This window comes from Scyliorhinus torazame, chromosome 6, assembly GCF_047496885.1.
Source record: "Scyliorhinus torazame isolate Kashiwa2021f chromosome 6, sScyTor2.1, whole genome shotgun sequence".
Lineage (NCBI taxonomy): Eukaryota > Metazoa > Chordata > Chondrichthyes > Carcharhiniformes > Scyliorhinidae > Scyliorhinus > Scyliorhinus torazame.
In genome coordinates, this window is record NC_092712.1 from 183767232 (window position 1) to 183794920 (window position 27689).

At 47.5% G+C, this 27689-nt stretch overlaps 1 protein-coding gene across 6 annotated transcripts in view; it reads right to left on the reverse strand.

Moving 5' to 3' along the window:
• Positions 1-27689, reverse strand: part of crppa (CDP-L-ribitol pyrophosphorylase A) — a 599604-nt gene that overhangs the window by 26617 nt on the left and 545298 nt on the right. Inside the window, exon 11 of one of the 6 annotated variants that reach the window (XM_072509159.1) lies at positions 3710-3827. The exons of the other annotated variants lie outside the window; for them this stretch is intronic. Coding sequence (XP_072365260.1) covers positions 3729-3827 — 99 coding nt within the window. The 3' untranslated portion in view covers positions 3710-3728. The remainder of the gene's footprint in view (positions 1-3709; positions 3828-27689) is intronic. 6 annotated transcript variants of the gene reach the window in all.

Sequence of the window (27689 nt, forward strand, 5' to 3'; positions counted from 1 at the left end):
CAATTTCCACTGATCAAGATTCATTCATGTGCAATGCTGGGCTGTGGATAGTAAGATATTCCTTCTCACCAGTCTATAGAAACAATCGCAGACACCATGACAGTGAATGATACTTAAACCATTTTCAGTTGGCTAAAGTCTATCATTAGCCATGACGAAAAGGGTTAATTACAGTGGGGCAAATCCAGAGTTCTCCAACACACCATACTTGGGATCTGGGCACAGCTTAATACAGACCAAACAGGTCAAAGTAAGGATCCACTTGTTTGGAAAAGCTGATGCAGAAAAAATTAACTTAATGAACTAGTTTGCTGGGAATTGAGCTTCACATTGTATTACTTAGCTAGTGTTAGCAGGCATAACAACTCTATGGTTACAATTGTTAAAACCATTGTGTATCCCTGCACGTTTGGAAAATCCCAACCGTTGGCTCTCGTTAACCTGCATCCTGCAATTAAGTGAGTGTATTCATGCTATGTGTACTTCATTTAGGGTAAACAGAAGTCTACTGGTGTGGATTTCTCAGTAGTTTGCTTTGGAAAACTCACAAGCATGCTGAGGGATTTCTGTATCTGTCAGATCAAAGCTATTGTAAATGTACTCTAGTGGCACTGTGGATAGCACTGCTGCCTCACAGCGCCAGGGACCCGGGTTCGATTCTGGCCTTGGGTGACTGTGAGGAGTCTGGACATTCACCCCGTGTCTGCATGGGTTTCCTCCGGGTGCTCTGGTTTCCTCCCACAGTCCAAAGACGTGCAGGTTAGGTGGATTTGCCATGATAAATTGCCCTTATTAACCAAAAAAGTTAGGAGGGGTTATTGGGTTACGGGGATAGGGTGGAAGTGAGGGCTTAAGTGGGTCGGTGCAGACTCGATGGGCCGAATGGCCTCCTTCTGCCCTGTATGTTCTATTGAGGGCTTAAGTGGGTCGGTGCAGACTCGATGGGCCGAATGGCCTCCTTCTGCCCTGTATGTTCTATGTTCTAAATTGCCTCTCAGTGTCCAAAGATGTGCAGGTTAGGTGGAGTTATGGGGGAGGGGCGGGGGAGTGGGCCTAGGTAGGGTGCTCTTTCAGAGGGTCGGTGCAGACTCGATGGTCCGAATGGCCTCCTTCTGCACTGCAGGAATTCTATGGATTCTACACACAGTTTCAACAAACGCAACCTTCCAAAGGGCCCAAAGGAGTATTCACAGTTACAATATTTAAAGCTGTTCCCTTTGAGTAAAGTATTGTACACTCCTTCAATAATTTCAAAATAAATATTCAAAACATTCAAATGGAAAACACTGCAGCAACAGTCTGATTTAACCAATGAAGTATGAAGTGAGGCACACTTCCTTAACACAATAGACAGTACATGCAAAAATGATTAATATTCACGTCATTTAGGTCTGATTCAATTCCTCAATCCACAACATCATGCTCTACACCAATAACTGAGAGGATTGATATATGATCTGCTCCTTATCACAAGATATGGGGTCGGCAAAAGGCGACCATCGAGTCATCAGGTGATGAGAATGCTGGCACCGTATTTCAATTGCTGCCAGACCCAAATGTACTGTTGTCACTGCCTGAATCAGAGTGCAGGGTGTGTCTGGACTCTGAGAAAAGGTGCCCCCAACACCCAGGAGAGGGCGAAGAGTGGAGGTGGAATCCTGGTACTCACAGAATCATAGAATTTTGGGCAGCACGGTGGCGCAATGAGTTAGCACTGCGGCCTCACGGCGCCGAGGTCCGAGGTTTGATCCCGGCTCTGGGTCACTGTCCGTGTGGAGTTTGCACATTCTCCCCGTGTTTGCGTAGGTTTCGCACTCACAACCTGAAAGATGTGCAGGGAAGGTGGATTGGCCACGCTAAATTGCTCCTTATTTGGAAAAAAAAAATGAATTGGGTACTGTAAATTTAGAAAAAAAAATAGAATCATAGAATTTACACTGCAGAAGGAGGCCATTCGGCCCATCTAGTCTGCACTAGCCCCTGGAAAGTGCACCCTACTTAAACTCACACCTCCACCCTATCGCCATAGCCCCACCAAACCTTTTTGGACACTAGGCAATTTAGCATGGCCAATTCACCTAACAAGCACATCTTTGGACTGTGGGAGGAAACCGGAGCACTCGGAGGAAACCCGCGCAGACACAGGAAAAATGTACGGACTCCGCACAGACAGTGACCTAAGCCGGGAATCGAACCTGGGACCCTGGAGCTGTGAGGCAACTGTGCTAACAACTGTGCTACCGTGCCGCCCCATGCGAACTTCAAGGTTGGTGCTGCAGAGATTTTGTCAACATTTGCTGCTTTCACCATGAAACCTTGAGCATTTCTTCTCAAGCTACTTGCATAGACGTAAAGGTATGAAGGCACTGCTGAGAGATGAACCCGGAGAAGGCCCTTGAACTATCGGGCCCCCAGGCCGCTGTTCCATAGCAGACAGAGAGACTAAAGTGCCACCAAGAGATTACTTTCACCTTTGTTTGTATGTGCTCGAGCTTAGATTCTGGGTCACAAACTGGTAAGAGCACTTCACACTTGTCCGAGAGCCAGACAAAGGCTATGAAAGGTAAGGCCATAGACAGTCGGAGGAGTGTGAGACGCTGTGAAAGGTAAGGCCATAGACAGTCGGAGGAGTGTGAGAGGCTGTGAAAGGTAAGGCCATAGAGGGTCGGAGGAGTGTGGGAGGCTGTGAAAGGTAAGGCCATAGAGGGTCGAAGTGAGGCCACAGACAGTCGGAGGAGTGTGGGAGGCTGTGAAAGGTAAGGCCACAGAGAGTCGGAGGAGTGTGAGAGGCTGTGAAAGGTAAGGCTATAGAGGGTCGGAGGAGTGTGAGAGGCTGTGAAAGGTAAGGCCATAGAGGGTCGGAGGAGTGTGGGAGGCTGGGAAAGGTAAGGCCATAGACAGTCGGAGGAGTGTGGGAGGCTGTGAAAGGTAAGGCCATAGACAGTCGGAGGAGTGTGGGAAGCTGTGCTATGCTAAGCCCAGGTTGATGATGAACCAATCGGCAACACAGGAAATGCTGGAGTTAAAGGAAACACGAGGGAGCATTTTTCAGACTTACTGTGGACAGAGAACAGTCATGAGTGGACGATGCAGGAGTCCACCCAGGCCATAAATGCTGTCATAGAATTTACAGTGCAGAAGGAGGCCATTCGGTCCATCGAGTCTACACCTGCCCCTGAAAGAGCACCCTACCTAAGCCCACACCTCCACCCTATCCCTGTAACCCAGTAACCCTACCTAATGTTTGGACATTACGGGGCAACTTAGAGTGATCAATCCACCTAACCTGCACATCTTTGGACTGTGGGAGGAAACCGGAGCACCTGGAGGAAACCCACGCAGACATGGGGAGAACATGCAGACTCCACACAGACAGTTACCCAAGCCGGGAGTTAAACCTGTTGTCATGTCTCAGGAATGTGAACTTTTTTTTTAATAAGGGGCAATTTAGTGTGGTCAATCCACCTAACCTGCACATCTTTGGGTTGTGGGGGCGAAACCTACGCAAACATGGGGAGAATGTGCAAACTCCACATGGACAGTGACCCAGAGCCAGGATTGAACCTGGGACCCCGGCGCCGTGAGGCTGCAATGCTAACCACTGCGCCACCGTGCTGCCCCCAGGAATGTGAACTTAAAGCTTCCTCCACTGAGAGGTCGGTGACCTTCACATACAGTCAAATTCGCAGATGTGAGCAGAGCTGCATACCTTTGCCTTGTCCATTAGTTCAATACAGTAGCAGCAGCAAGGTGAGAGAGGTACAAGACATCTGGACTCTCCACCAGGTCCCCATCCTTCGCTGGTCAGCAGGGAAATTCAAGTGAGCCTGAGGACCATAAGACATAGGAGCTGAATTAGGCCATTCAGCCCATTGATTCTGCTCCACCATTCAATCACGGCTGATATGTTTCTCATACCCATTCTCCCCATAACCCCTGATCCCCTTATCAATCAAGAACCTATCTATCTCTGTCTTAAAGACACTCAGTGATTTGACCTCCACAGCCTTCTGCTGCAAAGAGTTCCACTGATTGACCACCCTCTGGCTGAAGAAATTCCTCCTCATATTATTGGTTGTTGCGAGACTTTAAATAAAACAAGGTCACATTCATTGTAGAAAATCTCTCATGTTTCCCTTAGTGTCTTGGCAGAAGCTACCCTCACCTTCAATGGGCTGCCAGTGTAGGGTTTGCCAACATTGGCTTACCCTCTCAGCTTTTTGAGGTGTGCATGTGGTGACCTCAGCGCTTGGTGTTGGATTGTGACAGGAAGGCGACAGGCACTATACAATGAGGTGAATCTTTACTGAGTTCATTAGGAAAGGACATAACGGAGGCAGGAACTGGGTATATATTAGATTATTTTGTGTCCCCTTGTGCATCGCTCAGTGTCCGTCATCGACAGATCAAGGGCTTCCTCACCCTGAGCTGCCTGCTCAGCATCCACCCATGTTCTCCTCATTGGATGAAGACTGGCAATCAGCCATGTCTTCGTGATGCAAGGCCTCCATTCTCTGCATTGCTAAATTGTAGAGAGCACAGCAGATTAGCACACTGCACATGAGCCTGTCTGAGGAACAATACAGAGCTTTACCAGATCAATGGAGGTATCAGAGTTTCAATTTCAGCAGCCGAATGACCAGCACGATGGTCGCTTGAAATGTCCCATGACAGATATTGTACCTCTCCCCTGCTGCATTACCCACAGTTGTGAGTGGCCATGTCTTCAATGGGTAGCCATTGTTACCAAGAGCACATCTCTGAAGACGTCCAAGGTGGGGCTGTGGAAAGACTGTGGGGCATGGTACTGCCTGAGTATACAGGTGTCAAGGCTACTTCCTGGGAACCATGCACTAATCTGCAGGATGGAGTTTTGGTGGTTGCAGACCAGTTGGATATTGATGGAATGCAAGCCCTTCCTGTTGATGAAGGCTGCTGGCTGGACCTAGAGGACCTTGATGGCCACACGTATGCAGCCATCAGCTTTGAAGCCATGGACACCTTGCACCTGTAGAAATCCAGCAATGGCTCCAAAGCTGTATTCACCAGCTCTCTTGAACAAGGTATCAGTCAACTCCATGGTGCAGTGATTTAGATTTAGATTTACTGTCATGTGTACTGAGGTACAGTGAAAAGTATTGTTCTGCGTACAGTCTAAGCAGATTGTTCCATTCATGAAAAAACGGGCGACACGGTAGTATAGTGGTTAGCACTATTGCTTCACAGCGCTAGGGTCCCAAGTTCGATTCTGGCTTGGGTCACTGTCTGTGCGGAGTCTGCATGTTCTCCCCGTGTCTGTGTGGGTTTCTTCCGGGTGCTCCGGTTTCCTCCCACAAGTCCCGAAAGACATACTGTTAGGTGAATTGGACATTCTAAATTCTCCCTCTGTGTTCCCGATCAGGCGCCGGAATGTGGCGACTAGGGGCTTTACACAGTAAGTTCATTGCAGTGGTAATGTTAGCCTACTTGTGACAATAAAGATTATTATTATTAAATACACAATATAAATACATAGACCTAAACAGCGGGTGAAGCATACAGAGTGTAGTGCTACACAGTAGAGAAGATGCATGGAGAGATCATAAGAGGATCATTCAGGAGTCTGGTAACAGTAGAGAAGAAGTTGTTTTTAATCTGTTAGTGCATGTTCCCAGACTTTTGTATCATCTGCCTAATGGAAGAGGTTGGAAGAGAGAATAGCCCAGGTGGGCGGGGTCTTTGATTATGCTGCCCGCTTTCCAAAGGCAGCGGGAGTTGTAGACAGAGTCAATGGATGGGAGGCGGATTCGCATGATGGACTGGGCTATGTTCAGGCTCTCTGTGGTTTCTTACAGTCTTGGGCCGAGCAGTTGCTATACCAGGCTGTGATGCAGCCAGATAGAATGTTTCTATTGTGCATCTGTGAAAATTGGAAAGATCAAGGTGGACATGCCGAATTTCCTTTGAAATGTTGCCTGTGAGGTTTTACACATGTCCCCCGTGGATCCTTATGAAGATCCAGATGCATAAAAGTTGAATGCCACAGTGGTCTTCAGGGCCACAGGTATTGAGTATCCATTGAATCCTTGGTCTCAGCTCATTCTGCAATATAGCTAGGTGGAGTTACGGAGACAAGGCAGAGAATGGGCCTGGGTGGGGTGCTCTTTCGGAGGGTCGGTGCAGACTCAATGAGCCGAATGACCTCTTCTGCACTATAGGGATTCTGTGGCAGCTACCTGAAAGAGCCACCGTCTTCACTGGCACTGGCAATTGGACATTTGTAGGCAGATGTTGCAAATCTGATATACTGTATGCAACTGATAAGCCCTTCTTAGTATGGCCAGCTGTCACTCCACTAGTGGAGCACTGCCTGTCCAGGCGACACCTGACCATTATGCGGAGGTAGTGGCGTAGTGATATTGTCATTGGGCTAGTAATGAAGAAACGCAAGAAGACTCTTAGGGTCTGGGTTCGAATCCCACCACGGCAGACGGTGACATTTGAATGCAATACAAAATCTAGAATTAAAAGTCTAATGATGACCATGAAGCCATTGTCGATTGTTTAAAAACCCATCTGGTTCACTAATGCCTTTCAGGGAAAATCTGCCATCCATATCTGGTCTGGCCTACATGTGACTCTAGATTCACAGCAATGTGATTGACTCTTAAAAATGTGCCCGCACAAGGGCAATTAGGGATGGGCAATAAATGCTGGTCCAGTCAGTGAAGCCCACATGCCATGAAAGAATTTTAAAAAATATTTCTGTGGCTCTGCTGCACAGCACAGGTGTCTATGAAGATCAGGGGTGGGATTCTCCTTTCTGGGGACTAAGTCCCCATGCCAGCAGGAAAACCGGCGGCAACGACTCTGGCGCCAACGGGCCCCCAAGGTGAGGAATTCTTACTTGCCTTGGGGGCTAGTTGGACGCTGAAGGGGTTGGCGCCGCCCCAGCTGGCGCCGAAGGGACTGCGTGAGTTCGCGCATGCGCAGAACCGCTGCCGTGGTTTGCTGCATGCGCGGGGGGGTTCTCCTCTCCGCGCCGGCCATGGTGGAGCCCTACAGGGGCCGGCGCAGAAGGAAGCAGTGCCCCCATGGCACAGGTCTGCCTGCAAATCGGTGGGCGGCGATTGCGGGCTATGCCACCATGGGGGCCCCCCCGGGGTCGGATCCCCCACCCCCCGCGGACCGCCCCAGCCGACTTACCTGCCAGGTTCCGCCATGTGGGACCATGCGTAACCCGCACTGGCGGGAATGGCCAAAAACGATGGCCGCTTGGCCCATCGAGGCCCGGAGAATTGCCAGGGGGGCCGCTGCCAACGGCCCCCGACCGGCGTGGCATGAACCCCACCCCCACCCGAAAAACACGCCGGAGAATACAGCAGCCGGCGTCGGGTCGGGATTCGCGCCGTCCCCCGGGGATTCTCCGACCCAGCGGGGGGGTCGGAGAATCCCGCCTCAGATATGTGAGATCCATGCCCACTGGTTCCACCTCCCCACATATGATGCTGGAAAGAGGAACCTGCCTTTGATACCTTGCCACTCCGATCCTCTGAACATGTCCCCTCTTCCCCCAGCCTTTCCGTGAATACGGCAGCCCGTCTGCTCCGTCTATGCTGTATTGCTGTTGGCTGAGGTCGGTCCGGCTCCCTGTTCCCCTACCTGCTTTCGCTCAGCACCACCAATGACTGCATTTCTGAAGCGGCACAGGGGGTTTGCTTAGGTACCATTACCTTTAAGTGGGCGCGAATCAGAAGGATGTGATCCCAATGCGCTGCTCATTAAATTCAAAAGCCCTCATAAAGTTGAAGAGATCTTCATGCAAATGTATGTTCAGTGCCTGCTCAGTAATTTAACTTGCAGTCCGGCTGCATCATGGCGGTAGTTTTCACGCCATTGCGAAAATCCCGAACCGGCGTCACAACGTCAATTTCTGGGCGAGTTCCTCCCATCCCAGTTTTTCAAATCCCCGAAGCCTCCTCACCCATCCCTTCAAACCACACAGAATTCATCCCACATGTGTGAATCCCATGCCCCTTTTCATTGCAATGTTTTTACAAACTCACTCTGCCAAAGCACCACCTGCTCGATAGTTTTTGCAAAAGTGAGCTACATTTTTAGATGAAAGAAAATCATACAAGCACCACTATGATTGATAAGACCCAGTCAGTGCCATTATTTTCTGAGCTTTGTATGACAAAACAAAAATGTGGTGGGTGATTTTATGATTATGCGCTCTCAGACAGAAAATCCCACAGTGTGTTGCCCTCTGCAGCCAAGTTCTCTTTGGTCTCTGAACTTAAGCTGGTAGTAAGGGCAACTGTGCATTCCCGAGGGGTGAAACACCACCTGAGGAACATGAGAACGTAGGAGCACGAATTCACAAAATTGCCCAAGTTTATTTTATCATTTCTGCGCCATCAATCACTGTTTAAAAACTTGAGCAAAGTTATGTTTTAAACAAGCAGAGATTGTTTCTTTTAATTCCATTTTTAAAATAAAGTCTCAGGAGACTAATAATGCGGGTCTTGTAATCTAATAGCTGCTCCATCTGTCCATCACCTCTCGAGGCATGGCAGCAACAACTGATTTACTTACTGCAGGAAACATGCATCACTTCTAAGTTTTCACATAAATATTTGACCCATGTAAGTCTTTCTCATAATAAAAAAGATTCTAAGGGCATTTAAAGAAGGCAGAATATCAATAGCTGCAGTTCAACTACGACTTAAGACTGCTTCCTGCTGAACATTTTGTCAAAAAGGCTGGCAGCTGTAGAACACAAAGCATTACTTTGTAGATTTGAGTGCCACTGTTAAAACTGTATTTGCATCATTGACGTAAGTGCACTTTTATTCCAAAGAACCCAGATGTTTCTTTTTTAAGAAGCGGCCCTGTCCCAGACTACCAGTAGACCTCTGCATGGTTTGGACTGTGAGAAGTTAATGTCAGTCCAGTTATTTGCCGCATGATATTATGTCCCCATTTGTTAAGGTAGAGGATTGAAGTTGAGTTCTGAATTTACCAGAAGTCGCATTAGATGATACTTTGAAATTATGTCATTTGATTAAAAATGTAACACTCAATTGCAACACAATGGTGGTCGTTTGGTGTCTGAACTTACGTTGACACCAGGAGCTGGATTTTGTTCTCACTACCCTGCCTGAAAATGGAAACAAAATTGGCACAGAGGCCTACCAATGTCTCCGAAACTCAACCCTACCTCACCCCTGCTAGGACCATTGCTGCCGCCACCCTGTCTGCCCAGTGCATGCAAATACAGATGGTTGGGTGGGGGGGCACAGGTTAGATTGGGGGTTGGTGGGGGTGTGGTACATGACCCTGATTTTCATCCCTGTTCCTGCTACAAGTGGCATATAATGCCTAATGGTCGTTTCGAGCCTGGCAGCGAGGAGGCTGGAAAGAGTTTTGTAGCAGTGCCGTCTCTCTCCATTTCATCTCCAGCACCTGCCTTAATCAAGGTCATCAACGGTATATGTGCTGATGATTTTGGGTCCTCTCTTCCCTGTTCATAGCTACCGTCTCTTATGATGGCTTTTCCCATAGAATAACAGGGGAGGTCACCATTGACACAAATCCTGTTGGATGCTACCATGGATGCTTAATAATCTGGGTCATGGAATGGTGTAAGATGTGTAAGATCTGCCCAAACCCTGTAGAGACAAGACTAGGAAAATCCATACATAATAGTTCTATCTTTGCACTACCCTGAGTTCTACTGAGAGGATAGATAATTTCTTCTTTGGTCTTTACCAACCTTAGGCAGTTGCTAGGAGGTTGGAAGCAAATTTCATTAAGCATTTTCCCTCCAACTTTGTCTCTTATGGACAGGCCACTGGTTTCATATTAGTTCTATGCACTGTAATGCACCTCATATTGAACACTCATCAGCATGAGACAGGAAAGCTGTACCACGGACTGCGGAAGCAACACACCAGAGAATGCCAACTAATATCTTTATTTTAGTAATTATACACAGACGAAAGAAATCATTGTTGATTTCAGTTAAATTCAAATGGCTTAATTTCATGTTTTAGAGATATTTGCTTGAAGTTGTAATATAGATTAAATAATTTCTTTATTTATCTCTTTCTTTCTTGTCCAGTTTGGGTCAATCATTGTTGCCTCCCATTTCTACACTTCTATCCTTCGTCAGGATGTCAAGACTTTTCTCTATCAATGCAATTCATGATATCTGATTTTGTGGAACGTGGCTGTCCGATCAGGTTTTAATTCTGCTCAAATGATCATAAAACTGGAAAACCTGTCAGCAATCACATGTGGATGGCAATGAGCTTGAGATACAACCTTGTGGAGACTAATGCACTCAACTAATACAACTATGAATTAAAACCTTCACATATGGAACAGGGCTCACATTTGAATACTTTTTGTGTAACATGCTTAGTTCTGGAATATAGTCGATCTTGGAGTAAATCCTTCTATCAAAGGTTTGCTTTGACCACAATTTGTAAATATGGACCCTTTCATTTACTACATATTTTTAGACAATAGAGAATGCCAATCGATTACTCTGGCATTAAACACGGCAGTTCTGTGACATACAGAATGAATAACACCCGCGATCAGTATTTAAACAATGTTCCTGTCAGTGATTAGAAATCTGGCACAATGGAGTGAATTTTCATCTTCACTGACTGGGCATTAATCTAGTGGAGTTGGTTGCCAGTCTGATTCAGAATCCACCTGATTTCCATTCTATCGAATGAAAATCAAGAAGTTTCTATCATGAGCAGGTAATTGCTCCACTGGTCTGCCACCCTGCCAGCAAGTCGGACCAACCAGAAATACCCTAATCTCCCTGTTGCAGCATCCAATTAACTCATTGGTGATGATTCATCATCATCAATGATGAAGAGATTTGGCTTCCACTCGAATATCAGGGAGTACGTTCTATGTATTGATCACACTTCATCAACAAGAATTTCCTGATACTAGTTCTCTTTTACCATTGTCTGCTCTTGCAATATAAATTAGTTTCCTGGATTTCCCTTTTACATACAATTTACTACTTTACATGCCCCGATAAGATCATTATTCAGACACCTACTTTCAAGGCTGTAAAGCCCACATTCTTTCAGTAAATCAGAACTCACTCCAACACTAGGGACCAGCTTTGTCTTTTTTTGCTACACTACCTCAAACTGTTGAATGTATCCCTTATGTCTTGGTAACCAGGATCATATACTATATCACGGGTGTAGTCTGAACAGAGCATTCAACAGTTCAGTCACAACATCCTCTGGCTTCCTTTTGCTAATTTGACTGTGAGGTTTAACATTCTATAGGCAGCATTAATTGCTGCTCTCCATTGGTTAGACAAACTGAGCATCAAGTCGACTCCACAATCTCTTTCAACTTAATCATTTGTTCTATCTCTCTTTCTTTAAATAATGGGCTGGATTCTCCGTCCCACCGTGCCACATTTCTGTTTCAGCACGCCAGTGGGATGCTCCGTTTCGCCGGCTGGTCAATGGGGTTTTCCATTATGGAGCTGCCCCACGCCGTCGGGAAACCCCCAGGCTGCCGTCAAAGTGGGGCATTCTGCCGGCGGAGAATATGTTTCCCAAAGAAAACAGCAGTGCTAGCTATCCAAAATTACAAAACAAAATGTGTGTTATTAATCCCAGAAAACACCCCATCAAGTTGAAGTCAACATAGAGGTAGCTGTAGAATGTGTCTATGATGTTCGCTTTGTTGTATTGGATTCGCTTAACAGGGTCTCAGCCTAAACAATTGAAAGTAATTCAGACTATTAGAAACCTTTAGATCAAATGAGCAACTGAAAGAGAGTAAACCTGGACTAAAATAAACCTTTTGGATTTCAAAGACACAGTTTTCTCTTAATTGAAGTCGTGTAATTCAAACTAATGATTCAAACTCTTTTTATAGCTTTTTCTTTGTAGTTAGTTCTGTTATTTCTATTGTTTAATCAGAATTGTGGAATAATTCAACGTTTTAAGTAGTAAGATCACTTCAAATTCTCTGGGGTAGATTGTCTATATTTAAGATACTTTTACAATTTAATTTTTTGGTGAATATTTGTGTGATCAAGGGTGGAATATGGTTCTTTTCATTTGACAGTTAGATTGAGGTTATTCTTTTTGGGGTTAGGTTCCAAAGGAGCGATACCTCTGCCAGCCTTTTCAACTCTCCACAACCTTGACCAACTTCTCTGGCTTGGGCCACAACATCCATGTACGGTAGGTTCATGGTGGTCTTCCTGCTTCCAAGAGGGAACTGACCCTGTAATAAATGAAGGAACGTTGACCAGGCCAGCTGTTCAACTGAACCTGTCCTTTACAGTAATGTTGGAATTGATAATCACGATCCACAATGTTCCTTATCCACCAGCAATCTCTTGCCATAAAACAAGGTATTACAGGGGGAAAAAAAGCGGAGGCCAAGTATGGAAAACGATTCCTGTGGAAATTCCTTTCCAATTGCCCCCAGAGGTGATCAAAGTGTGGGAAATCTGAACAGTGCTGCAGCGGGATCTGGAAAAGCCGGAATGACGTAAGGGGCAAGAACTAAGAGAGTGACCAAAGTAATTTCATCTAGGGCTAACAACCAGCAAAGGCAGGAAACTTCCAACCCCACTACTTTCAGCTGGTTTCATAACTCAGGGGAATCTGAGAGTGAAAGCCGGTGCACTAATCCGTATGCCATTTATTTCCTGTTTTACTTTTCAATTGAAAGCACTGGCTGAACGCACTCCCTAATCCATTGAACCTTATGTCATTTCTCAACACCAGACCTCGAAAAAAGTCCCACAGAAATCCAGTATAAATGGTTGCTTACACTATATGAGAGGAATGTTACAATCTATGGAGATCTATCTGCAGAACTCCTTAAACAACTATAACTAATTCAAAACAGCTGTGGGAAATAGAGAGATTTGATACAAACTGCTACAACTTGCTCATTTTTAAAGGCATAATTCCACTCTTTACGATGTGACAGTGAATATTCTTAGACAAACGTCGCGCATTGTTTCAAAATTCTCCAAATCACCCTGCCAATTCTTATTGCTCTCAGCTTAGGTAGTTTCAAAGAAAATGGAGATCTACATGTACATTTATTCTACTCAGTGCTAAGTGAAGGAAATATATTATAGTAGGTATGGAGAACAAAAGACTGTAAATACGAAAGAAATCCACACTACAGTTTTAGTTTTGCTGCATTAAAGTTTTTTTCTGTTGCAAATTTTATATTATTTTATGATCCAGCACTTACAAATTTAGATCTGCTTTGAGTGGAAACAGAGGCACATCTTGGAAAAACAGGCTGCTATTGTGGGGAGCATTGAACCTGATGTACAACGTACCATTTATGTTGCTTTTGTAATTTTCATGTTTAGCTATTACAACGCTAATCTAGATGTTTTGGTTAAACCTGCAACCAGAAAGAGCAAGCGTTAACCAATTGTACATAAGGTGTGGAAAAATTAGAGTAAAATATCTATTTGTGTAGTTATTTTATTGGTGGGTAACAGAGGCAATTTTAAGTCATCTATAGTTGCATTTGCGGGTATTAGAAACAAGGTATAGCTTTAGGTAAGTTTAATTTTGTGTTTCTCTGTAAAAAACGGTTGAAGCTTTAATCAGAGGCTCACGGACATGAAGGGCTGCTAAGGCCTGCAAGCGACCCCACCCCGAGGTGCCAATACTGAACCCTCCCCCAGCCCCGAGTTACACATATCTGGGTCCGGTGCATCCACCCGCTGCCCCCTCTGCGACTGGCACCCTGGATGGTAATGGCAATCCGAGTCCGTTGTCCCGTTCAGAGGTAAGCACTCATTCTTGTTTTCATACAGCTGTTGTAGATTGCGCCGGTTGGACTGATGAATATTGCGCCGGTTGGACTGATGAAGTTCCAGCAGGAGGGCTCGTTAATGATATAATAATGTTTCAAAATGAGGTTCCCAACTTTCTGTGGTGTTGTTCTCATTATGTCCCTTGAGACAAACCTAGAAAATCAGAAATCACAATCTCGCCAGTGAGAATTGCCTTTACTGATTCTCGCCGAATTTTCCGCCCGCATCATTGTTCTCGATGCTGATTTAACACGGGCTTAAAATCACCCCCTATGCTGTCGCTTAGCAACCAGAGGCCCACATTAAAAAGCATTGGCACTTGTGGTTCAGTTGGAACCAGGTACCTGAGAAGAAAGCAGCTCTCGCAGAAACTGAAGTAAGGAGCTGAAAGCAAGTCTTAGAAACTAAAGAAAAGATTGTTCTCAAAACCACGGAATGAAAAGAGGAGTATCAGGAAGAATTAAGTCAAAGGGGCAAAGATTTGGAATCTGAACAAGGTATTGTTCACTGAATTTAAAAGGGCAGAGGAAGGGTCCCGGTTAAAAATAAAACTGAAAGGTGCAGACCTGGTGACTTTGGCTAGCCAGAAGCTAGATATTTGAAGTAATCCTAAGGTTGGTAATACCTTGGTACAGGCTATCAAGCAGTAATGTTTTGTTGGTGTGGCTAGGTACCTGAGAGATTGCGTGGAGTTTGGAGTTTGAGATGCCTTTGGAGGAAGGCAACCCGAGTGGGGCGGGAGTAAAAGATTGGGTGGGAGCTTCCGATGTGCCCAATGGGCCCTTCAAAGAAGAAACCCACAATCCTTGGTCTCCCAACCAGAAAACCTTCTGGCTGACCACTTGGTGTGAGCCTGTCCTGGTGGTGGCATAATAAGATCCTTAAGTGGGCACGTCACATGACGCCACTCCCATCGCCGGTGTAATTGTGGTGGGGGAGGAATGGACTGGCAGGTGGCAGACAAGCCGCCCACTGGACTTAATGAACTCCTCCTGCCTTGAAACCCATAGGCAGTAATGGGGGTGTGGGGGAGAGCATTCAATCAGCCTGTGTGCTGACCCTCCACAAGAGCAACTCACCAAGACCCACTCCACCACCCATTTTCTGTAGCCTTTCAAGTTTATTCTTTTCAGGTGCTTATTCAATTCTCTTTAGGAAACCTCAACTGGATCTTCCTTCACCACACCCCCAGGTAGTAGATTCCTGATCCTAGCCCTTCACTGAGTAAAGAGGTTTTTCCTCATGTCACCGTTGGTTGGGCGGCACGGTGGTGCAGTGGTTAGCATTGCTGACTCACGGCGCTGAGGACCCGTTTGATCCCAGCCCTGCATCATTGTCCATATGGAGTTTGCACATTCTCACTGTGCCTACGTGGGTCTCACCCCCACAACCCAAAGATGTGCATGGTAGGTGTATTGGCCACGTTAAATTTCCCCTTAATTGGAATTTTTTAATAAATGTCACCGTTGGTTCTTTTTCTAAACACCTTAAATCAGTTATGTTTGGTTCTCAATTCTTCCACCAATGTGAACAGTTGCCCTCTATCAATTGTGCCTAGACATCTCATGATTTTAAATAATTCTATCAAATCTCCTCTCAACATGCTGTTCTCTATCCCAGTTTCTCCAATCTATCCATGTAACTGAAGTCCTACATCACTGAACCATTCCAGTAAATCTTTTCTGCACCCTCTCCAAAGCCTTCACACCCTTCTTGAAGCCCCAAACTCCAGTACTCTAGCTGAGGTCAAACCAGAGTAGTTATGGGATGTGATTTTCCCACTGTGTTGTGCCCAGCTACAATCCGGGTGCACAGGGTGAATCGCGGGAGGGGCCCAAATCGAGTTTCACATCGGTCGCAAACCATTTTGGAATTCAAAAGGCCCACTCCCATGGCAATTGCCAGATCTCTTCAAAAGTGGTGAGAGTGCATTAAGACTAATTTGTATTCATTTTAATTTCACTAGCGACTCCCCAGCAAGAATCCACATGGGCGTTGTTTAGTATTCCACTACAAAATCGGGAATCTGGCGCAATGGCTACCGAGGGGAAGTAAGGAGGTGAGTCCTTTCCATTTATCAGCATCGGGGTAGGGGTGCTGGGGGTCCTTCAGGGAGATTGGGGTTGATCAGGGGGCACCCCTGGGTCAGGGCAGTGAGGGGCTTTGCTTCTGTGAGACCTTCAAGTCATTTTTATATATTGTGGAATCCCAAAACAGGGGAAACCACAGGTGCAGGCTGTCTCCAAACACCTCCAGACAGAGCCCTGCTGTGGCTTCTCTCATGAAAGTCAACTTCACCCCCTTTGACTGTGAGCAGTCTCTAACTTCACTGCTGAAGGCGATTTCAAAGGAGGGATTAGCCTTGTTAGTTGTGAAAGCACTTCACGCTCCTGAACTCTCAAGTGCCTCCTCAAAGGAACAGGAGAGGATGATTAGTGGACTGGATGTCCTGCAACTTTTAATGCCTGAACAGTGTACCTGTACTCTGAGTACATTAGTACCATAGAGAGTGCTCCTAATAATCAAACACTAAAGAGCAGGGCTTCACCAATGAGGACCTTCTCGCAACCAAAGGGCAAGTGTCTGGATGAGTGGAGGACAGCTAAACACAACCTCCCTAATGTTGCTGGTAGAGGTCTGGAGCTAGGGATTCCTGATCTGGCCGGGGGTGAGTGTGCAGAGCGAGGGCTGCCAGCGCAACTGGCTTGCTGGACGACATGCTTTTTGGACTACTGTTGGAGAAGTGGTGGGGGAGGGGAAGTGGGGAGGGAAATGTCGGTGTCCAGTGAGTGGTGGAGATTGCATTCCAGGATACCCGTCACTATGGGTTTCATGGGTTCTCACTCGTGGTGTCTCTTGGGGGGCTATCAGCACCCATTCAGTGCTCCTCATTCTTCTTGATCTTCCGTGGTCTATTGTAACATCCAGGCTTGCTTCATTCTGTGCCCTGTGGCCTTTGATGCCCTTGGCGAACGTCCTCTGGAGGGCCCGAGGCTGGGGGGCCCCAGTCAACTTACTGGTGTCATAGGCGTTGCCGTACCACCCTGTTATGCCCACTGCCCTTGAGATGCGCCAGTGTCAGGAGGTGGGGGGGGGGGGGCTCAGAAGAACTGGAGACTGCCCTCGTCTCCTCGGAGGCAAGTCCCGGGATGGGCTCCAGCACTTCCACCTCCCTGAATTTGCCGATAGGACCCTGGGTGAGTCCATGGGACGGAGGGGCAGCTGGAGTGAGCACCAGAAGCCAATGAGTCATCTGGCACTGCCAGTCCTGGAGGATCCCCATTGTCAGCACCATGGTGTCAACGCCCTCAGCGATGGTCCTCAGTGACGGGCCACGCTCTGGAGTGCCTCCACAATATCCACCTGCATCTGGGAGATGTCCCTCATTGACTGGGACATGATGTTGAGGCCCACAGCCATGTTCGTCACAGGCTGAGCCATGCCTTGGACACCAGCACTCAAGGCGCTGACGTTGTGCTCCAGGTTTTCCACTGCAGTCGCTACCTTAGCAGTGTTGGCCTGGGTGCCACGTAATGCCAACACAATCTCCTGCACTTTGGGACATTTCCAATCAGCCTTGCAGTTGCTGGAATGTCACTGACACCTCCTCCTGAATGTCACGGCTATGCCCTATCATGTACATCAGCTCTGGGAGAACCTTGTCCAAGGCTCGACATCTGGCTGGGAAGCAGCTGAGTCCTGGGATCCAGCTGACCTCTGACTGCCCTGCCGCTCATCCACTACGTCGAGAAGCCTGGCCAGGTCAGCATCCCCAAAGCAAGGAGCAGACCTCTGCAATGGCATCCTCGTGTCTTGACTGGGAGTGAATGCGGAGGGAGAATTTAAAAGCAGCTCCCCCTTGTTAGTGGCGAGCAGCTGAGACCCCTGTCAGGCGAATAAGACGGCGAGGGAGGTAGGCATAGCCAGATTCACGTGGGGTCTCATTTTTTTGCACTAAATGTGGGTGAATATAGGCTGCAATCTTGCTTTGCAGCTGATGTGAAACATTCCACCAAACGTGCCCAAAATGGCACTTAGTCAATTTTTGGGTGGCTACGGATTAAGTGTGGTTCTGGGAAACCAATTGAGAAGATCAAAAATCTTTCCCTAAGAAAGGTTTATACTTTTGTAATATCTAAAGCCTAGCTAGTAATTAATTTCAGGTCTAAATTGTCCATATTCTTTTTTTAAAAAATATAACAAAGGACATAAATCGAGTCTTTAATTCCTGATTTTAACTCAGGAGAGGGTTCAGCAAAGTTCTGGTGGGACAAAAGTACAGGTTGAATCAACCTGTTGACCTGAGGCTCAGACCATTTTATCATCAAGTCTTATCATCACATTAGCCTCAGTGTGTGTACTGTGAGGCTGGTAGGAGATCAGGGTCTGCCTGGCAGAAGGCTGTGACAGAAACAGCACACTTACGTTTGTGTGTTGATTCATGAATTGATGGTGATGGTGGCATGGATGCACAGACATGATCATCTTTGAAAGGGACTAACCTCCGAGGCAGGAGAGCCCAAGGATTTGCCTGTAGGGCTTGGAGGGACCCTCCTGTTCATTTCAGCCCACAAAGACACCTTAAAAATGTAATAGAATTTACTTTTATGAATTCCTTCTGGGTATGCTCCTGCCCTGGGCGAGAGACTCTGAGCTGGCCCAGATATTCAAACAGGGATGCAAGTGTAGTGTGGGCAAGGTATAAAATATTTTAATTCCCCCCTATCTGCCCTGAAGAGCCACTTCCATAAAATTATTTCCTACTGATGGGACCGCCAAATCTTTGTACTTCCAACATAGATGTTTGACTCCTCAACTGGCAGGATCTTTTGAGGCAAACATTTTTCTCCCTTAAGTTTGTACCACAATCTTTACATTCGGACAGGCACAGATGTGATAATATGTCCTGGTAAGGCTAGTAGGAACCTCAAATGTGGGAATAGACCTGCATCTCTCACCTCAATGCACACAGGTTATCTTATAGGTTGCCTGAGGCACTGATGTTTGGGTTACCTGGGCTCCTTTGTGTTTCCTTCTGGAAAGGAGTCTTTTTCCCTTATCTTTCTGCAGGCCAGACAAAGATTGAGAGCACAGATCATATTTATTTACAAGTGAATTGCTTGGGGATACAGACACATTTTTCTCTTTCATTTTCCTGGCTAATCCGTTCATTAGAATTTTGAAAGAACACTAAAGGTATGAAACTGCCTATGTTGGCGAAGGAGACTTAAGCCTCTTTCACTATGTGTTCGAGCAGCGTTGAGTGACATGACTGCAGATTCTACCATCTCTCCTGGTTTCTGCTTACTGACATTTTACTGAAAATTAAGTATCAAGAACACGTGAACTCTTCACCATTCTTGAAGACTACAGGATGATCGTTTTCATTTTAATAACAGTATTTAGATTTTTTTTGGCTGTATTTTCAAAATAGGGTTGGGAACTCAATTTCTGACCCCGTAAAATGCTGTTTTGAAATGCAAATGCCCTAATTGGCCTGAAGCCAAGCTTAGGCCATAAGACCTAGGAGCAGAAATAGGGCACTCGGCTCATCGAGACTGATTACAAATCTGTCTATTTCAGCCTTGAACTTATTTAATGACCCAGCCTCTACAGCGCTCTGCGGTAAAGAGTTTGACATATTCTCTACCTTCTGAGAGAAGAAACTCGTCCTCACCTTTGTCTTAATTGGACGACCCTTTACTCTGGCCCTACAGTCTCCCATAAGGGGATCAACCTCTCAGCATCTACCCTGCCAAGCACCTGAGAATACTATATGTCTCAATAAGGTCATCTCTCATTCTTCTAAACTCCAATGAGTACAGGCCCAATCTATTTAACTCCTCTTCATAACTAAATCCCAAGTTGGTGGCTTCAGATTTCTCCAGGAGAATAGAGGTGCCTGCAGAGTGTGAAAAGCAAAGCAGGCAACAGCCATGATGGATCCTGCTACTACCTTGCTAAAGGTAGAAGGCAGCTCCTCAGAACGATCGCAGCCTAAATGCTCAGAACAGTAGCTATATGACCAAATAAGAGGTATTATGCTTGAACCAACGCAAGATCGCCCACATTCATATACTTCTCAATGCATCAAAATGGACTTCTCGCCATTTTGAACCCAACAGCTACACACTGACGTGAACATTCTTGCTCTCCCTAACCCATTATTAAGCTCCTCATGGAGTTTAATGGGCCATTAATTGGAGGCAAGTGGGTTCTCTATTCACCACTCCCACCCACCTTTGAAATTAAAGCACCTCCCAGAGTCATCAGCAGCCTGATATGCCTTCTGGGAACATTAGGAACAATTCTCCTGATTGAAGACTCAGTTCTCTCGCCGGTGGAAAAACCGGAGTGATTCCCACCGGTGCTAGGAGCGAACCTGACATGCCATTCAATGGCACATTGGAGTTCTTGCTAAACCTGAGAGAGGTGGGACTGGATGTCTCAGACAGGTCACGCTCCTCAGAGATCGGAGCACAATTTATTAAGGGCAACATCATCTCGAAGAGTGTTGCTGTATCCCACCCCCGCAATCCCCCCCCCACCCCTCCAGTCACCCATCAGACTCCTCGCTCTCCCACCAAATGCCCCCCAATCCCATCAGCCCCCACACTCCTCCTTGACCTTCCCAGACCTCCCTCATTCCCCCCTCACATCCCGTCCCCCTATCAGTCTCCCCTCATTCTCCCCCATCGACCACCCCTCACTCCCCCCTCACCCCTCCCAGGCCCCAACTTGAGCTCCCCCAATTCCCCCTTTCACCTGGCGGCTTGCACTCTGAGGGGCAGCAAGGGTTGAAGCTCTTTCCTGGGAAAGGGGCAGTTTTGCTACCCTCCCCAATTGCGACCTTTAAACCCTTTGAAGTCTGTCAACATCTCAAAATTAAAGTTCTCTGAGAATAAAGTGAAAGTCTCCCCATCTGCAACCTTAAACGCTTTAAACAGTCTATGAGCACAATCAAAAACCAATTCAAAGGTTTCCATCACATTAAAGGGAATACTTTTACCTTCATCTGCAGGGCTGCAGAGTAAGCTCAAGATGGCACTAGAGCATGGCAACTCTTTGCGAGTTCCTTCCCGCAGATCCTTTTCCTACATCTCTTATAACCGTACTAACCTTTTAAAACCTAATTCTAACACTAACATTATCTCTAACGTTTCTCTTTTAAGATCCTCCGACGTCTGGGCGCTGGCCCACATGATCCAAGCAGACTCCCCTCGACCCTGACCTTGATCTGGAAGTGGATGAGGTCCGACTTCGTGTAGGACTCGACCCGGATCTCAGGGTGCGTGGCCCAGCCTGGGAAGCGACCCTGGCCCTCGGAGCGCCTGATCCAGCTACTGGAATGTCCGACATGGCCCCCGGCCACAAGACCCGGCCCGATCTGACTCAGAGAGGCTCGCCCAGCGATCCGACCCGGAGATACCTGCCCAGCGACCTGACTTATTGGCAGATGGATGAAAGGAGGAGAATCCACGTGAAGGCCCGATCACGTCTACGCCAAGGCCCGATTCCAGGAGCGCCCATCCAGACCAGAATAGCTGGAACTGAACACGGGATCCGGCCCAACCTGACCCAGGAAGACCCTGCCTGCGAACCAAACCAGGACTAAAGACCCCCAAAATGGCAGAGAACCCACGCGAGGTCCCGAACACACTGAAAGGTAGAACCATCCTTGCGGAACCCCATGGTCTGACCACATCACGAACGTGCCCCCCATCCCCGCGAACCCGAAATCGCAACCAGCACCCGGGATCACGGCAGACGCAACCACTTGCCTTCCACAAGGTCAGACTTCTCCCATCGGATTCCGGGACCATTCACAAGCAGCTGCCAACCGAGGAAGTGAAGGAAACACGGCGGTCTGCAGGTGAGACTAAAACAACGATGTTTCAAGTCTCTTCTCCCCAGCATACTCCTGGCAAACATCCAAGCAATTGAAAATAAGCTGGATAAGCTTAACGCTAGACTTACCTCTCAGAGGGAAGTAAGAGACTGCTGTATGCTCTGTTTTACGGAACATGACTCACCCCTGGCTCATCGGATAGTGCCATACAACCTGACGGCTTCTCAATATACCAGATGGACCGCAAGGCGTCACCGGGCAAAGCGAAGGGTTTGCCTTCTTATCAACTCCTCTTAGTGCTGAGGCGTGATGACCCTGGTGAACTACTGCTCCCCGGACCTGCAATACCTGACTGTGAAGTGCTGCCCAAACTACCTTCCACGGAAGTTCAGTTTTGCCATCATCACGCCGGTGTACATCCCACCCCACGGAAGGCACTTGACAAATTGTACACCGCTGTGAATGACAATGGAACAGAATATGCAGAGGCCTTGTTGATTGTGGCCAGGGACTTCAACCAGGCCAACCTCAAGAGTTTACTGCCAAAATTCCATCAACACATCTCCTGTCCCACCAGAGGTGCCAACATCCTTGACCACTACTACACAAACGTCAGGGGCGCCTACGGATCCATCCCCCAACCGCATTTCAGAAAATCGGACCATCAGACGGTGCTCCTTCTCCCAGCATACAAGCAAAAATTTAAGCGGGAGAATCCAGTTAAGGAGGTCATGAAGTGCTGGTCCGAGGCAACAGAAGAGCTCCTACGTAACTGCTTGGAGACAGTGGACTGGTCCATATTCAATAACTCAGTGGCCAAGCTAAACGTGTAACCCACCACCGACACAGACTTCATCAGCAGTGTGTAGAAGATTGCATACCAAAGAAGGTAGCACGTACGTTCCCCAACTGGAAACCATGATTCACTCCCTACTGAAGGCCAGGTCTGAAGCGTTCAAGACAGACGACCCTGACCGATACAAGAAATCGAGGTACGACCTCCGGAAAGCCATCAGGGCTGCCAAGAGACAATACTAGACTAAGCTAGAGTTACAGGCTAACAACACGGAATCTCATCGGTTGTGGCAAGGCAATGGGCAATGGTAAACAACACAATGGGCTACAAAGCAAAGCCGAGTAGAATCTCCGGCCACAGCGCATCCCTCCCCGATGAACTCAATGCATTCTATGCTCGTTTTGAGCAGAGAATCATCAAACCCTTGTCAACTGTCTCAGCAGTTTTGGACACACCCATATCTACCATCACAGCATCCAAAGTCATATCGGCCTTCTTGAAAGTGAACTTTCGGAAAGCAACGGAGTCAATGCTCGTGCACCCAGATTCTGTGCGGACTAGCTGGTGATGTGTTCGTGGACATCTTCAACCTCTCCCTACACTGTTCCGAGATTCCCACTTGCTTCAATAAGACCCCCATCATTACCAAAGAAGAACCAGGCAACATGCCTCAACCACTATCGTACGGTGGCCTTGACATTTATCATTATGAAGTGCTTCGAGAGGTTGGTCATGAGACACATCGACTCCAGAGTGCCTTGATTCATTGTAAGTTGCATACCGCCACAACCTGTCCACGGCAGACACCATATCCCTGGCCCTACACACATCCCTGGAGCATCTCAACAACAAGGACTCCTACGTCACTCTCCTATTCATTGACTACAGCTCTGGCTTCAACACTATAATCCCAGCCAAGCTCATATCCAAACTTCAAAACCTAGGACTTGACACCTCCCTCTGCAACTGGATCCTCAAGTTCCTGACCAATAGACCACGATCAGTAAGGATAAACAATGGCACCTCCTCCACGATAGTCCTCAATACTGGACCCCCTCAAGGTTGCGTACTTAGCCCCCTACTATACTCCCTATACACACATAATTTTGTGGCAAAATGCGGTTCCAACTCCATCTACATGTTTGCTGATGACACAACCGTGGTGGGTCGGATCTCGAACAACCATGAGTCAGAGTAAAGAGGAAGATAGAGAACCTAGTGGCATGGTGTAACAACAACAATCTCTCCCTCAATGTCAGCAAAACGAAGGAGCTGGTTATTGATTTCAGAAAGCAAAGTATCGTACACAGCCCAGTCTGCATCAATGGTGCTGAGGTGGAGATGGTTGACAGCTTCAAATTCTTAGGTATGCACATCACCAACAATCTGTCCTGGTCCACCCGTCTCAATGTTATGACCTAAAAAGCACAACAGCGCCTATACTTTCTCAGGAAACTAAGGCAATTCAGCATGTCCACATTGACTCTTTTTACAGATGCATCATAGAAAGCATCCTATATGGCTGCGTCACAGCCTGGTATGGCAACTGCAGGGCCCAAGACCGTAAGAAACTACTGAGAGTCATGAACACAGCCCAGTCCATCACGTGAAGCCACCTCCCATTCATTGACTCTGTCTACACCTCCCGCTGCCTTGGGAAAGTGGGCAACATAATCAAAGACTTCTCCCACCTGGGTTATTCCCTCTTCCAACCTCTTCAATCGGGCAGGAGATACAACTCTGAGAACACGCACTACAGGTTCAAAAACAGCTTCTTCCCCGCTGTTACCAGATTCCTGAATGGGACCCTCTTATGGACTGAACTGATCTCCCCACACATCTTCTCTACGGAGTAGTACTACACTCCATATGCTTCACCCGATGCCTGCGTCTATATATTTACATTGTGTATTATGTATGTCTTATGTTTTTTTCATGTATGGAATGGTCTGTGTGGACTGTACGCAGAACAATATTTTGTACCTCGGTACACGTGACAATAAATCAAATCCAAATCTCACAGGTCTTTGAACTTAGCACTCTGACAGACTGTTTAAAGGGTCTAGGGGGACAGATGGGAACACTTTCACTTTACTGTCTCAAGACCAGTATTTTTAAGATTCTGACAGACAGGGCTATGAGGCTGCAAAGGGAAGAGCATCCAAATGAACCCCATCCCAAGAAAGACCCCGACTTGAGTCCCTCCAGCCCAGCCCAGCACAAAGCCCCCCCTCATGCCAACCTCCCATGAAGGACCCCCTTCAGTACTCTGGAGGCATTTGTAGAGAGGGTAATCACGCCTTTGTCATCCCTCGGACTGCAATCCGCCAGGTCCCCGTTTCTCAAGACCTGCACAATCCATGCCGGTGGGGGCTGGAGAATCCCTGGAGGCAGAATTAGGCATCCTGCCCGAAAATTACATTCAAAACAGTTCTCATATGCTGTATGCATGTTCCCGCCAGGTCTGGGCGGGAACCTCGTTGGGGACGTCGAGAAGCTGGTTGGGGCACGCTAGGAGACTTGCAACGGGTTTTTGGCCCAACGCCTGATTCACTGGACCATCAGGATTTCCTCCACTGACGGGCGGTCCTGAAGAATCCCGGCCACTATTTTGAAGTTGTACGGGCCCCCATTCCCAACTCTATAAAAGTATGATAAATTTTCATCAGTATTCATTGTTCCCCAAAATGCACGACTGTTCTTGTACATTTCTCTTCGTAAACTGCAATAATTTTGGAGAACCCCTGTGTGAGGTGCAGACATTTGCAAACTCAACACTTGCAATCCATTGGAAATTATTTCAAACTTCTTTGGCTATCTGATCAATTACATGGAAAAGGATATTGCAGGCTGGGAGGAAAAACTGTCGTACATAGAAGAAATCACATTCATTGCTTTTAGCTAAAATCTGTCCAGTATCCAAAAAGCAAACATTTGTTTGGTCTTTGGGTCATGCTGTTACAATGTTATTTCATCTGTTGGATACTGACACACACATTTTGGGAAATAAAAAACAGCCAATAATGACTATCAAAGAGCATTGTATGGAGTCCAATAAAGATTTGCGATATTAGGGATTGCATAAGTATATTGGAGATATGAATCAGTTATATATTTGGCTCTGTGTCAAAGATTCAGTGCTCTTTTTTAAATCAAAAATTTACACGTTCATTTTTGAAACACTTCGAACAAATAATTGGCAGCGATGGATTTCAATTTTTTTGAGTTATGTCTGTGAAGAAATTCAAAGCAAATTTTTGACGTCCCAGTGTTTAAACTTTTGCCACTCATTATGTTCCAATTCACTTTTAAGTCTTACATTTAATAACCTTAATAGAGGATTTGAAATTAATAAATAATGATAGGAAACATATCAGTTGATGCTCATGAAGAAATAGGTTGCCTTCATAAATTGAAGGAAGGGTTGCGGCGATGCTCAGCTAAGCCGCACTTTTCGGCGGCTCCAGCTCTGATGGACTTTCGGGCTCTTTTTGAGAGCCCCAACGGGAAATTTTCACGACAAAACCCGGTGTGGGGTGAAGCAACAAGGAGCCCCCCCCCCAGTGTGCAAGAAAAAGATCTGCGGCGGTGGCCAGATCACGGAGGATCCTCGAGGGCAGCGGCAGAGGAAAGAAAGAAACAAGATGGCGTCGGAGGGAGCCCAGGCAACATGGGGACCGGACCAGGATGAATTTCTCAGACGGTGTGTGGAGGAGTTAAAAAAGGAGGTGCTGGCCCAAATGTTACTGGCAATCGAGGGGCTCAAAGAGACACAAAAGGCCCAGGCGAAAGAGCTCCGTGTGGTGGAGCAGAAGGTAACTGAAAACGAGGACGAGATCCTGGGCCTAGCGGTCAAAATGGAGACGCACGAGGCGCTACATAAGAAGTGCATCGAAAGAATTGAAGTCCTGGAAAATAGATCAAGGAGAAAGAACCTCCGGACCCTGGGTCTCCCCGAGGGAGTGGAGGAACTGACGGCGGGGCTTCTGCGAGCACGATGCTACATTCGCTAATGGGAGCTGAGGCCCCCTCGGGCCCCTTGGAAGTGGAAGGGGCTCACTGGGTCCCTGCGAGGAGACCAAAGGCTGGAGAACTACCAAGGGCGATGGTCGTGAGATTTCACCGCTTCAACGACAGAGAGGCTGTTTTGAGCTGGGCCAAGAAGGTACGAAGTAGCAGATGGGAGAATGCGGTGATACGAGTGTATCAGGACTGGAGCGCGGAGGTGGCGAGAAGGAGGGCGAGTTTCAATCGAGCCAAGGAGGTGCTGCATAAGAAGAAAGTAAAGTTCGGGATGTTGCAGCCGGCGCGATTATGGGTCACGTACCATGATAGACATTACTATTTTGAAACGTCGGAAGCAGTATGGACCTTCATCCAAAAAGAGAAACTGGACCAGAACTGAGGGGCTGATGTTGGAGGGGAAACGACAATGTTGATGTATAGAAATGTAAATTGGGGAAAGGGAGGTTCACTGTATAGGGACGGTCTTTGACGGGGGGGGGCACTGAGAAATGTGGGCGCCGGTGGGGGGGAAAAAGAGACATAGGCGGGGGATGGGGAATGGGAAAGGGGCTGTAGGGGGAGCTGCGCCATAGGGGGCGGGACGGTTCTAGGAAAGCGCGGGTCTTTTCCCGCGCTAGAGAGGTGATGGCGGGAAGATAGGCGCAAGGAGGATGGGAGTTCCACACACGTTGGGGGGGGTCAAGGAAAGAGCGGGAGAAGCCGGGGTCAGTTGAAGTCAGCTGACTTTCGGAAGCAATATGTGGGGAGTAACCATGCTAGATGGGGATCTAGCGGGGGGGGGGGGTGGGGGAGGGGGGGATAACTGGGTTGCTGCTGCTGGGATCGAAAGGGAGCTGGTAAGAGAAGAGGTGGTCGGGGCGGGAATGCGCCACCTGGGGGACTGGTGGGTGCGCGGGACCTGGACGTGGGACTGGCCCAGAGTGGGTGATGGCTAGTCGACAGGGGAGGGGGGCGAGCAGCCCCCCAGTCCGGCTGATCACGTGGAGCGTGAGAGGCCTAAATGGGCCGATTAAGAGGGCCCGAGTGTTCGCGCACTTAAAAGGACTGAAGGCAGACGTGGCAATGCTTCAAGAGACGCATCTGAAGGTGGCGGACCAGGTTAGGTTAAGGACAGGTTAGGGTGGGACAGGTGTTCCACTCAGGGCTGGACGCAAAGAATAGAGGGGTGGCCATATTGGTGG